The 14,336-nt window shown below is 41.2% G+C and overlaps 1 protein-coding gene across 1 annotated transcript in view; it reads left to right on the forward strand.

The window, feature by feature from the left end:
- The window catches only part of LOC110538117 (syntaxin-1B), a 59,791-nt gene extending 46,802 nt beyond the window's left edge, over positions 1 to 12,989 (forward strand). Inside the window, exons 6-10 of the mRNA XM_036938149.2 lie at positions 1,015 to 1,123; positions 2,649 to 2,722; positions 3,008 to 3,145; positions 4,601 to 4,711; positions 5,272 to 12,989. Of these exons, the coding sequence (XP_036794044.1) occupies positions 1,015 to 1,123; positions 2,649 to 2,722; positions 3,008 to 3,145; positions 4,601 to 4,711; positions 5,272 to 5,352 (513 nt within the window). The 3' untranslated portion in view covers positions 5,353 to 12,989. The remainder of the gene's footprint in view (positions 1 to 1,014; positions 1,124 to 2,648; positions 2,723 to 3,007; positions 3,146 to 4,600; positions 4,712 to 5,271) is intronic.
- The last annotated feature ends 1,347 nt before the right edge of the window (positions 12,990 to 14,336 follow it).

Consider the following 14,336-nt stretch of genomic DNA (forward strand, 5'->3'; position numbering starts at 1 on the left):
CCACAGTATGCCAATACAAGTACAATGGCAAAGGTGACATTTCCCATATCAAATCACATGAACAACTCTAGATACTCAGTATAGCCAACCTAAACGTTCAATCAAGCTGTGCGCTGAATTGTGCCTTTTTCAAAACAACACCACTTTCTTTTAAACCACCCAAATGTTTATTCATTTGAAATTCAGATCATCTCACTGTGAACCAATGTTCTTCAGAGGTGGCCAGAAAGGACATCTGTCATTGTAGGCTCTTGACTCTCTCAACCACCTGATCCTCTGACTCACTGCCACTAATCCAGCCCCTCTTTCATCCCCACCATAGCTACACTTAGAAAACGGGTTCCAAAAGGGTTCTTCGGCTGTCCCATTAGGATAGCCCTTTTTGGTTTGAGGTAGAACCCTTTTTTGTTCCAGGTAGAACTATTTTGGGTTCCTTGTAGAACCATCTGTGTAAAGGGTTCTACCTGAAACCAAAAAGGGTTCTTCAGAGAGTTCTACTATGGGGACAGCCGAAATAACCCTTTTAGGTTCTAGATAGCACCTTTTTTCTAAGAGTGTACCTTGCATTGTTAGTGGGTTATTCAGGCACGCGGAGAAGGAGACACTGCTGGGCTGAATCTCAGGCCTTCCCTCCAGCACACAGAATTGAGCCATCCTTGCTTTGACCCCTGCCTGTATTATTTTCAGCAGTAATTCAACGCACAAGGCTCAATGATACTCAAGGATCCCCTCTGGTGGTCGGAACGTTCAACTGCCACTGTCATTGACTTTGCAGCATCAGCAAAATCTCTAACGCAGCAGCCATTATTTGAATGGAGGTGCATGTGTGCATACATATGAAGGCGTTTCTGCCATTTTCATAAAGGCTAAGATTGATGTGCACTGCAAATGGCCAATTAGGCATCATCACAGTATCAGATGGTGTTGATCGACCTTATTTGGGGTTTTCTTTTCTCCAGTGGCCACTCCCTAACCCCCCCCCTCCCATCTGTTCTCCCCGTGTCTGTCCATTAGCACTCGACGCTGTCACGCAAGTTTGTAGAGGTGATGACCGAGTACAACACCACGCAGTCCAAATACAGGGACCGCTGCAAGGACCGTATCCAGAGACAGCTGGAGATCAGTGAGTATCTGTAGCCCACCACCATCATAGGGCACAGTTAATACACCACTGACATTAGATACTATACTCTATATCAGGGATCATCAACGAGATTCAACCACGGGCCGATTTTCTGTTGAGCGGATGATCGGGGGGCCGGAACATAATTACAAATCATTTGTGGACTGCAGATTGATCTCATGAAGCCCAAACAGATCATTTCAAGCCTTGCTTACACTTGTATACAATCACTTGTCTCTCTATTATGCGTGGGGATATTTGGGAATAGATTTCTTCAATTAAAATGAATTGGAGCTGATTTCCTGGTGTTTTTACAGTCCTTTATATCCAACAATTATTTAATTTTAATTTTTTTTATGTCAACTTTTTTGGGGGGTGGGGAGGGGGGCAGAAAAATTGGGGGGCCAAATGATTCCACCCGCGGGCCAGTTGGGGAACCCTGCTCTTTATAGTATCTATGTATGGAGATACTATACAAGTACAGTTCATAGTGAATAGAACCATACACAGACATTACAGTATATTGACACTATCAACCTAGATTCTCTCTTTTAGGGTGGGTTAGGCCTAGACTTAGTTTAGCATTCTTTGTCAATTACTTTGTTAAAATGGCTGCACAAATACAACACACTTGATTGGTTGATTGATTTAGTGATTGGTAATAAATCAACAAGACCAATGCCATACACACACATGCTGACAGCAGACAGGGTAACACCGACTGACAAAGAGGTACGTTAGTATCTTACACAAGAAATAGCCAGAGTTCTTACTAAATATATACTGGTACCCAACAGCGCAGACACAAAAATTGGCTTTGCAGACGTAAGGATATTTTCAAGGCAGCCCCACTGACCTTCATATGAGACAGACTGGAATTCACAGACAGTGAGTATCCTTTTAATACTGAAGTACACAGATACAGACACTGGCAAGTGTTTCATACACAACTCACAGCCATAGTGACATCTGAGATCCAGACATCAACCAATATTATGCACAGACACAGTATTTTTCAAAAGACTGGGACAGACTTAACAGAATAGATGCATTTGAAGTTTATTGAGACGATAGTTGGTAGACAAGGGATTTGAATGGCCACATATTAGCCAATGATAATTTGTATAGTCATGCAGATTGCAAAAACAGAAGACTTTCCTTCATTGTAATTCAGCTTGCACATTTTATTTAAAAGCTATATTTTCTTTCATATTATTTCATTTTGAATAATATTTTTAGGATACCTTAGAGCTTTAAATTGATCTAGATTATTCTAGACATCTGGTTAGAGATACATGCTCTTTTTTAATTACTGCCCAGAATCTGTGCTGTGCTTCAAATGGCACTAAAACGGTGGAAATGTGTTGATTTAAATAACTAAACTGTAAGTGCATCAGGCAAAGCATTATGATAATTTGTTGGCAATATATTTCATTGTGTGTGTGTGTGTGTGTGTGTGTGTGTGTGTGTGTGTGTGTGTGTGTGTGTGTGTGTGTGTGTGTGTGTGACTGTGTGTGCTCGGCAGCTGGGAGAACAACCACCAACGAGGAGCTGGAGGATATGCTGGAGAGTGGCAAGCTTGCCATTTTCACCGATGATGTGAGTACAACACCTGAGCCCGGCCATTCCCCATGGCAGACATATATCCACAGTGAAGGCATGGGGACCACAGACACTAATAACCTGTGTGGCTAGTCATAGCTAACTCGCTACATCTGTCACGTTTGCATTCAATAAACTACTGCTACGTTGACTATTATTAGTCCTGATATGATTTTTAACAGAAGAAGAATGTTGATTATTACAGGTGGCAAAAGAACACATTGAATCCTCTTCTCTCCTCATCCTCGGTCTCCTTCTCAACCCTCTGTTTTGGGTCCTTAGATCAAGATGGACTCTCAGATAGACAAGCAGGCTCTGAATGAGATTGAGACCCGACACACCGAGATCATCAAGCTGGAGAACAGCATCCGTGAGCTGCACGACATGTTTGTGGACATGGCCATGCTGGTCGAGAGTCAGGTAAAGTTTTGTTTTTAATTTGAAATGTTTTTAAAAGACGAATGAATCAATAAAAGCCCAGTTTTATGCCATTAGCCTTACGTTGAGCACAGAATGGATTTGAATCGGCCTTGAATCGGAGTCATTTTTTGTGATGTTAAAATGAAAACATTGAAGCAAATCTGTGTATCTTCAAACTGAGTCTTACATCTTTCATAATGAAATCCGTCCAACTGTGATTTGGTTTTTGCCACGACTGACTGAGAACGGGGCAGATATTTGGAGCTGAGAGTTGAACATATGACATTTAGCCTCAGGCGTGTGGGTTCACAGGCATATTTGAGTAATTGTGCTTTGAGACTCGAGAAGTGTTGCATGCAGTGCCCTGTTATTATTATATGTTTAGATTGAGACTGGGAGTAAACACACTGTTGCCTTGACTAGTTCCACACCAATGAGCAATGCTGTGTAGCCATTCAGATAAGCTCAGGCTACAACTGTAGCCTTTTTACATCCTGGTTTCATCAGTGTAGCCAGCTCTCTGCTGCTAGTGTTCAGTTATCTCAATTAATGGGTTCTTATAGTATGTTCAGGGTTGTGGCTGTACGCAGGGGTCGCACTTAAGTTGAAATGGTACAGCAAAGACTTGCACTTTAAAAATGCATTACAAAATACCTCACATAAATGTGTTGGTAACATGCTACAGTTTATTCCCAAAATGATGACCACTTAATTAAGTTACATTTTCAAATATTTTCACATTTACAGAACATTTGTTAATATTACATAGAATCTTGACATGTGAGATACAATATGAGAATATTATGTTGCCAATTTTGATTCTCACTGTGAAGAAATGCCCGTTGACTTCCACTAAGAGCCTATGAATCTCATCAGGACGACCTAAATTAGAAAATTGCTTCTGGGTAACAGGGAAATATGGTTTCTAAGTTTAGCTCACGCACTGTAAACCGTTTGCGAGTTGGATTATTTCATCCAAACTACAATAGGGAGGAAAAACGCTTTTGAGTGACAATTCTTCTCTTTCTCTGGGGGCTTTTCCTCATGGACAATATGCAATTGTGTATGATGAATAAACATAGGTACTTAGCTACGCTCATCTCATTTATATACCAATACTGTTGTTTCCTCTGGCAACATTATGCAGCACACAATGTTAAAAATCCATCCTTTAGATGGAAGACAACATGTAGATGATAAGTGGCTTCATCAATATCACTTACAGTACTTTGTAACTAGAATATAAATTAATAGAAAACAGCTGATATTTGTGCTAGAAGCTTTGTTTGGATTCGAAATAACAGAAATACGATACCACCCTTGAGCCTTAAAAAAAATATGGGGCGGAAACATGTGCATACAATGTGGTTGAGGCTAACTTAAAGTGGTAATAGACAAGGTATTCCCCTCACTCCGCTTGCATTTTGATGACGGTGCTTTTTTTGCTGTTTACAGGGAGAGATGATTGACAGAATTGAGTACAACGTGGAACACTCCGTGGACTTTGTGGAGCGGGCGGTGTCTGACACCAAGAAGGCTGTCAAATACCAGAGCCAGGCTCGCAAGGTAAGTCACAGGCTCTCCGTATAACAGGGCTAACGCATATATTGTGTATACGCATATATTCTTCCACATGTTTTATCACTGTTACGTTGCTGTAACCCACATCCCCCACCTACATGAGGATGTGTACATACTGTACATTCTAATATACATACTATACCTATGCCATCATGTAAACACACAGACAAGCATACTAAAATAGGCACAGCATCCTCCTACAGTCAGTCATATCATAAAAGGTTCATGCCCACCACCCCCTCATAACTATATTATTAAAGAGTATACACACACTCTCACACACACACTCAAATAATAATAATATCCACCACCTCTTCATGTACAGCACATTCCACCCTCACTCACACAGTACCTCAGTGATTACCAAGCGACCAACCTCCACAGACACATGAAAGGTTGGGGCACAATGTACATACTAATGTGTTGTGTAGATAAATGATATTGTCCCTTACCGTAAAACTGTCCCGTAGCATGTATACAATCACAAGTCTCCCTGTGTCTTGCTAACACCATCAACGCCTTGTCCCCCCCCCCCCCCCATGCAGAAGAAGCTCATGATCATCGTCTGCTGTACTATTTTGGGAGTCGTCTTGGCATCCACTATCGGCGGATACCTGGGCTTTTAATGACGACAACGACGAAAGGCGGCCACAAGAGAAAAAAAACACACAGAGAGAAAAATATCATATACAATATCAGATAAGGAAAATGTTCTAAAAGGGGTGGGGTTGAAAAAAACAAAGACAAAAAAACTAAACCGACATTATAGCTGACTAAAAACATAACATATACAAAAAAAGAGGGTACAAATAAACAAACAATTTGCAATGTACATGTACATTTATTGAACATAAGAAACAGCACATGGGTTAGCTACCTGGAAAGAAATATGACGTAAAACAGGTTCTTTTTTTAAGTTTCTTTCCTTTTTTTGGGGGGGGGGGTCTCCAGGACAGTGCCAAAGACTGCTAAATTGTGTGTTGTTCCAGCAAAGGTAGTTTACTTGGATGCGATTTTAGAACCTAATGCACAAAACTGGAGACGGATTAGGATGATCGGTGTTCCTTATTTCATAGATACAACAATCACGTTTCGTTGGGAGAGACTGACTTTGGTTTTGCTTGAACCGTGACTTTTAAGAGACTTCTCATGGGTTGATTATTCCTGTCAATCACGTAAATCAGCCAGACAAATTAGTGTAGTCAACTTGAGTAACCCGGCGATAGGCTAATCAAATCTCCTAGATAGGCAACAATGTCTTTACTTTGACCAATAGGGATAAGAGCTTAAACCCATGGAGCTGTTACAACGGCAGATGAAAGGCCCCGGCTGACAGACAGATGGAGGCGTGTCCTTTAGGGCGTGGCACTGCAGTAGCAGGTTTGAAAAACAACTGACAGTTTGCAGGTGCTCCATCTAGGCCCTTCTCTGCTCTTATCCATACAGTAGGAGCTTGGAGAGAGGAACGTCTCCGGGCCTTCAGCTAATTCCATATGCCTGCGGCAGAAACCAAATTCAGAGAGAGATTAGAGAGGTAAGACGGGGGGGGGGGGGGGTAAACCCGACGGTCGAACTATGCAGTTTTGACAAAGAAAGCCGACCAGTTTGAGTTTTCCCAAGGATGTTAAGAGAGAACAGACAGAGGGGGGGGGGGGGGGGAAATTATATTATAAAAGGTTGCAAGCTACACCAGAGAGGGAAGGAAGAGAGGGAGGTGAAAGAAAGAGAGACCTGTAGCCGTCATGCCTGTTCTACAGATTAGGAACGCATTATAAAAAAAGTCAATTGAACAACGGAATCTCAAAACTTGAAATGCTGGCGAGCCCTGGTGTCGAGTCTCATGTCTTGCTTTGGAAGTGGTTAGTTCTACTGTGGTGGTGTAGTGTGTGACGTGTCCTGTGACAAATCGTCTGGCCTCATATTTCCTTTATGGACCTTCAGCTATATTTTTCATTTTGCCATTTGCTTTACTTTATTTTCAAAGATACAAAAACATATAAGCAAATGGGTACTGTGAATGGAACACGTTTGTGTGCCCCTCTTGTGAAATTGTATTTTTTACTAAGCAAAGATATAATCTTAAAAAAACACGCAACTATAGAATCTATTCATAAAACATGGTAGGTATTAATAACTTAGCAATCGGTCGGTCATGTTGAGTTTTTAGGGAACCTATTCCACCCTCTGCTTGAGTTGTTTGGGTGCTATTTCATGAAGATGGGCGTTTCCCTCTTAATAGCCCATTGGTGGTGCTGAACTATTACCAGTTCAGAATAGCAAGGTTAGGAGAGAATACTGTGCTCTATGATTGCACATTCTACAAATGAATGCCATTTGAATTCAGGCTAAGAACAGATATGAATGCTGCTACATTTATCTGAAAGAGACAGCTCCACCTTGCCAAGGAAATATGCATGGCAACGTGACACGGATGTCACAGTGACTCTGTTGAAGCCAGCACTGTAATGTCGCAGATTAAGATCCAATCGCGGGAGTAACTGAATCAAAATCATCACTCGTGAGCCTTGCCCTCAAAGTCCCAATTCCCTGGCTTGCGTTGACGGTGTTGGCCCCCGACTGGATGAACTAAATCGTTCCGACTGTTTGGGGTCACCTTCATGGAAGAGTGTCCCGGTGTAGTTCATATGACAAGGCCTTATACCCCCTGTGATCTAGACTGGACATGGACCTAATCTGAATGGAGAATATACTCTACGATCAATAGATGTTTGACAAAGCAACAACTTTGTTGCTGGTGTATTGATTTGATTAGAATATAGTCCATTTAAAGATGAACCCAATTATCCTCTGACGTTAGCTTCCTATATGTAGGAACGTCATAGGATATAAGTTGTGGCTCAGCGGTTAAGAGCGTTGGGCCAGTGACTGAAAGGGTTGCTGGTTCAAATACCTGAGCTGACGAGGTGAACAATCTGTTTATGTGCCCTTGAGCATGGCACTTAACCCTAACGCGCCTGTACTACGCTCTGGATAAGAGTGTCTGTTGTGTGTGCCCAAACAGACTATGCTAGCTACCGCAACATTAAACCGTTTTTTTCTTGTAACAGATACTTTGCCTGTATATGTAATAATTGTAAGGAAAAAAACAATGTTGTCAAATGTTTTCGGGAAAATCCTAATTTTGTGTTGAAAATGTCCTTAATATTGTATATTCAAAGGGAGGAGCCAGCTCTCAGTTTTCTGAACTTGGATTTTAAGATGGAAATGTAGCTAAATTCAACATTTCCAAATGCCAAAAGTGACTCTGTTCAGTGTAAAACCAAAGGCGCATGATTTTACTTCATGAGTGCCCCAACACAGAGAATCACGTTAGATTAACCTTCTGACACAGAATTGTCTATTAATGCAAATCTCACAGGACACTGGATAGGATATTTCAGAGTTAGCATACCTAATTCATCTTACCTATTGGCTGCTGCAAAATCAATACACACCTACCCACTTTTTTACAGTTACATGGTCATTCCCCTGTCATTGACATCAGCAAGGAACATCATTTTCTAAGTCACTGGTTTCTTGGTGAATTTCTAAGTCAAGTGGTGGTCATCCCTGACTGACTGTCATTGAACTGCCTCTGTTGTTGTCCAAACTTTACACTATAGTAACTACATTAAAGTTATGGTCCACTTTCAGCTCGGTGGCCAACCAAATCATGGCCCTTTCAAGTGCTAGGTAGTAGTTAGCTGATGCTTTGTGCTAAGGCCCGCCATATCATCATAAGGACAATACTTGCAATAAATAGGAAGCTGAAACCTTAAATGAAATGTTCAGTCATTTCACATATCCATGCAAACGGCTCTTTGGTTCTGAGTGTGAAACAGTGGCCTTTGATAGTGGGCTGTCCTTATAGAATGGGAGTTTGCGACTTTTTCCATGAACAACCACATAACTTTGGGAGATTGGCACTGACTTACACCTTGGAACACAGTGAGCAAGAAACAACAAACAATGGCCTCTATTTAAACGTGATTTAACTTCAGGACTAACCCATGTCACTGTTTTCTACGTGCATACCGGTAACCACTTTTGAGTTCTGTACAATCTCGATCACCACGAGACGTGATATTTCAGTCCCACCACGATTTAAAGGCTCTCTTATATCACTTTGGTGAGCCTCAAGTCCAATTTGTATATTTCCATGGCAAGAATGTCTCACTGCAGCAAGAGATATTGATGGCATAGGAATGGCGAACGGGAAATCTAGGTTCGTTCGACCAACATCTCCACCCACAGATCCAGGAGGGAATCTGACTGTAGTCCTCAAGTCATTCCAGGACTGGCCAGCATGTTATTTTTTAAAGCTTCTGTGTATTTAATTGTGTCCAACCACTTACATGTACAGTTAAAATGGGGTTATATTGATGTCGTTGTTGTTTTTTAAAAGGAATATGGCTAGGGAACCCTTATTCTTATTAAGGCATGCAACTATCGGCTTTGTGAGTTTGCATGGTGATTTCTGCTCTCAATCATGTGCGCACTTTACACTCTTAAGAAAACACTGTCTATCACGTTCACAGTTTATTTATCGATCGATTATTTATATTTACTCACTGGGGACGGGGTGAGGGGTTGTAGTTATATCGCTGCTGGTGTCTGTTTTATCGCAAGTCTACAGAGACACCATATTGACAGTGGTACGTCCAGAGGAGTGATCTACGTATGTACGAGTGTGTGTAAACGTCCGGGTACTGTTTGGTGCAAAATGTCGTCCCTCCCTTCCTCCAGAGTACTGTAGTGTGCGGTTTTCCCCCACCATGGCAGAACCCCTAGTAGTAATTCTGATACATTCCATCCTGTACCCCTCTTTCTCTCCCATAGCATCTATCCCACTTTGCTTCATGTGCTTCTATGGTGGCGTATGCGTCCTTTGTGAGGAAACGTTAATCGTGAGTCTTTAAGCTGCGACTGCAACTTGTGAGCTCCTAGGCCTTATGTGCATGCCCTTCGTCCCTGGCAAAAAAAAAGATGGTGCGTGTGTGTGTTTGTGTGTGAGCATGAACGTTTGTTTGTGTACAGTATGTGTGTGCACGTCTGCGATCGACGCAGACCACTCTGAGCACGCGACTAGGTGTAAGGGCTGTTCGGGTTTAGCAGGTCCATGGGTTGTAGCTGTTGAGTTCCAGTTTTATGTTGAAAACAACAACAACAAAAAAAGACACTATTTATATATGTTGCCAAATTCAAACCAAAGCATTTTGCCCCACGTGTTCTCAGTCACCTGATCAAAGAGCACAAAGAAAGTAAAGTTTACAAAAAAAATGCTTATAATATAATAATAGTAATCTATAGTTATCATCCAGATTATCCCCCCTTCAAATCATTGTATGTTGTTCTGTCAGCTACTTGATTCAAACTTCTGAGTTGACTTGTTGAAAAGACTTGGCAAGTTGTCCTTTAATCATCTGTAGTTTGTAGTCTTTGTGGTTGTAATAGTGAGAAGAGATGCATAGTCATATGATGTACACGGAGTCCTCTGACACGCGAGTCCAAAGGAGACAACAGTGGCGATTATTATTTGGTGAGATACATATCCCTATCCAAATGTCTGTGTAGTCTATACACCTGTCTTTATGCACACAATATCTACATGTTTTTTGTCATGGCCTCTTTAACACCCAATTCAACGCTCACTTGCTTTGCTTTCTCTGTGCTGGCAACACACCTGAACTGAGCGTTCACCAGATCCACTTTGGTGAATATAAGGGCACTGACCTGGATGAACCAAAAGTATTCTGTTTTTATTCCTGTATTGTTTTGAAATGAAAAGATGTATCGGGTGTGCGCGGAACATCGGAATGACCTCCGAACGTAGTGAGCATAGAGGAAGCATTCTGTAAATGAGTGGAGAATGAATGACGGTAATGGCCTGGCCGTCCAGCTTCTGTCAGTGCAAAGCCTTATCAGTGCAACCGATGGAAAGGAAAACCTCTTCTGGATAGGGTTTGAATATGGTCTTGAACTGCAAATATAACCAGTTAGATCTTTCAAAACGAAATATCTGTTTTATATTATCATGGTTCATATTTGGGGTTTCCCTTCCTATATATGGGCACCCTTACCTATTTGCTTGTTGTAGCCACAAGAAATTCAAGGCCCTATGCAATGGCCACTGGCTTTATCCTCACCGTTATGTCAATATTCAAACTGCTTTCACAGAAGAGGTTGTTCTTGGAATGAAATCATTTCAACAACCAACGAAACCCTCTTCAGAGATGCTACTTTCTATTGTGGCTTACTAATGTGCTACTGTTATTTGCCACAATGAAACCGTTTGTTGTTTTCGTTGCTCTTATGGTCCTATTCTGGAACATACTCACCATATCTCACAACAGTATTCCTTTGTATCAGTGTTCTAATTGGGAGGGGGGTTGGCGGTGTAGGAATGGTTCCCCCGAAACTGTGACTTCGGAAAGTTGATTATTATCTGAATGGTCATAACAGTAGGTTAACAGAAAACTGAATAGATGTTAAATATATTATTATAATGAGAAGAAAATGCGGGTAACATTTGCAAACTGAGGGAGATAGAATGGCAAAAATGATCAAATGCTAAACTAAAAAAAAGTGAGTGATTCTATTATAGCAATGATTTAAAGAAATAAAGGAGTTATGTTAACAAAAATAATAATAGTAATATTGAAATGCTCGCAATTTTGTCCAACTGAACTGGATCTTTGTGTCTTGTAATTATTGTAAATACCTCAAAGAGAGAAAAAAACGACTTGCATGTCCATGTATAAAACTACTGAGAAACGTGTTCCGGTCAAAGTTGTGAAGTGGTTCGATCTCTGCCCTATCCCCACTGTCCCCCCCTCTTTTGGACTGACTGTCTGTACATATATGTTCTTTCAGTTTTAATGCGTGTTTGGAGAGTGTTTGGACAAACGAAAGAATCATTTGTGTGACCAACCATATCAGTCAAAAACCAACCAGTATGATTTCGTTCAGAGGCAATCCGTCTCTGATGAACAGTGCTTCCCTCCATCCGTAGTAAGAAGGGAGTGGCAATCTACATATTGCCATTTTGTCTCGGTTTCCTGCTTCCAGGCCAAATATGAATTCAAACACTCTCTTTGTCTCCAATTATTAGCCGGTAGTCAGCCAAAAACAGCCCTGTCATTATGATTGGTATTGTCTTGTATAATGACAATGTCAACCTTGTCACTTGGCTTTGGGCTTCTTCTCATGGGCCCAGGGTCTCTCATCGCTGTGGAAAGTATACTGTGGTGAAAAAATAAGTCCTTCTCTTAATTGAACCCGCCATTACGTAGTGGTCATGACATTTAGAGTCATTAAGTACTCATTTGTGTGATCTTTAATGTCTGGCAAGTGTTGCAACTCTCCTATGTTCATGTGCATAGGAGAGAAAATGATTTCCATTGTCAAAATTGTAAGAAGAATTTCAATGTTTGAAATGAGTTAGGCTCTGCGTTGAGTTTTGTCCTCTTTTGTATTGAAATCTTAGCGATGCGAACAACTGAATCACCTTCTTAGGAGTTTGAGAGGATTTGTCCCAATTGTGAGGCAACCCAAGGAGGTCTGATCATCCTCAAAGGGAAAGTTGTGGATCATACTGAAAGATTGGCCTGTGACAATATAGAAATCCACTTTTATGTGCAATACAAAAGAAAAAGGGCTTTCTCTAACATGCAGAAGTGAGACTAAATTATTTCAAACCTCGGTCGACCACAACACAGTTTTGGTTGCAGATCGAAGCCACAGTTGGTGGAAGTGATTTGAAATGTGTAACAACACAGGCAGAAGAGAACAACTCCATCTTGTTCAGTGAAAGTCAGTTAGAGGGGGTTGTCAGGGTGGGCCAGAACAGAGTGAAACAAGAATGATACTGAGAGAGACTGAAAAAAAGAGGACAGTTGGATCGTTTGCTGCAACTTTGACTGGAAATGCAACTTGTGTCCCGTTTTTTTTGTGTGTGTGTGTGTGCGTACTGTAATGTAAAAAACTATCTGTCCCTCTCTCTCCCTCTCTTGTACTGCTGTTTGCTGTTCTGTTTAGTTAGTGTGACGTGCCAGTATTTCCCCTCCCCACCCTTCGCTATCTCCCCTCCTCTCGCTCCCTTTTCTCCATGGATCTTTAAGATGACAACTCTATGCAGATGCTGTCTTTTATAAGTGTGTCAAATTTTAATTTAAAATAAAAACGATAAAAAAAAAAAAACTAACCCGACAGACATATTGAAATGATAATAAAAAATGAATAAAGAAAAGGATTGTTCAGTGTACCCTCGCAGTGGTTGGTCTTCATTACTGTTTGTCAGTCTCCATCGCTATAGTACACAATGGCTCAAATTCAATTGTATTCTTTGCTAATTATGTTCTTAGATCATAATCTACCAAACATGTGGCAATGCAATGTTATTTAGATTTAGGAATATGGGATATTAGTTTGTGTTAAGCATCCTCATGTTATCCTATCAACACCTTGTCATGAAGCATTAAGTGGGTCTGAAGTCCCTGGGGCCTATTCACTGGGCTTTGGATCAAGTCACAGTGAGTATCTCTGTAGACCCTGATCGCCCTCCACTGGGTTAGCAACATCTCAGACAACTCGTCACTGTGATATGCAAGACTTGGCAAGCATTCGGATGGCTGCTGTGCGTCACTCAGGTAAGTCAAGTGTTAGAAATTGGTAGTGGGTGAGGTGACTGAGTTCACTCCTTAAGATTTAACATATTTTGACACCTAGTGAAATGCACAGTATAAATATCATCCATCGTTATTGTATTATGTCAGTGTTTTTCCTTGAAAGGCCCCACTGCCATCCAGTGTGTTTTTAAAGGTGGACTAGGCCATGTTGAAGAAGCATCTCAGAGCAGCAGTGCGGATCTATGATCCGTCCCTGTCCATATATTATTCATTAATATTCGATAGACAAAACTGATCCGATATCAGCACTCCTGCTCAGACCCTTTGAACAAAGGACTTTGAACAGCTGCTCAGCCATGTTGTGTGGGTTAGCTCCTCCAGCACTCTGCCCATCTGGTTCCCAGCCTCCCAAAAGGACCATTAGGAATCCATGACTCACGGTCCAGTCTACACATTATGACCTCATCATTAAGGCATGCAAGACATCCCCACTTTGATCACTCACCCTGGTGCAAATTCTATCCCCATCACCTCATCATGGCTACTTACCATTGTGGTGGGATGAATGTAATGTACAGTACGCTGCTGTTCATCTGTCCTCTGCTATGTGCTGATTCTAATTAGTTAGTATGGGCATCTGTTAAATGACACAGCACATACTTTAACATTTGAATGTACAATACTTTACACAAGGTTTTGGTGAAAGACTGACACAAAACCACAATGAAATTAGCTGAATGGGGAATCTGGAGAAGTAGGAAATTCAAGATGGGGATAAAGGGAAATGCAAACAAAAAGGCCTGTTTTTGATTAACTAAACCATTCCCATCTGTGTCAGCCACACTAATCTAGCTCCACCAATCAACAAAGGAAAATGGCAACAACCAATTTGAACATGACTGAAAAAACACCTAAATAAATACAGTACTCCATTTTGTGCAGGAATTCAATAGTCTGTTACCTCCACATCCACATGCTGTACT

This window comes from Oncorhynchus mykiss, chromosome 12 (assembly GCF_057628025.1).
Source record: "Oncorhynchus mykiss isolate SJ-2025 chromosome 12, ASM5762802v1, whole genome shotgun sequence".
NCBI classification, from domain to species: Eukaryota; Metazoa; Chordata; class Actinopteri; order Salmoniformes; family Salmonidae; genus Oncorhynchus; species Oncorhynchus mykiss.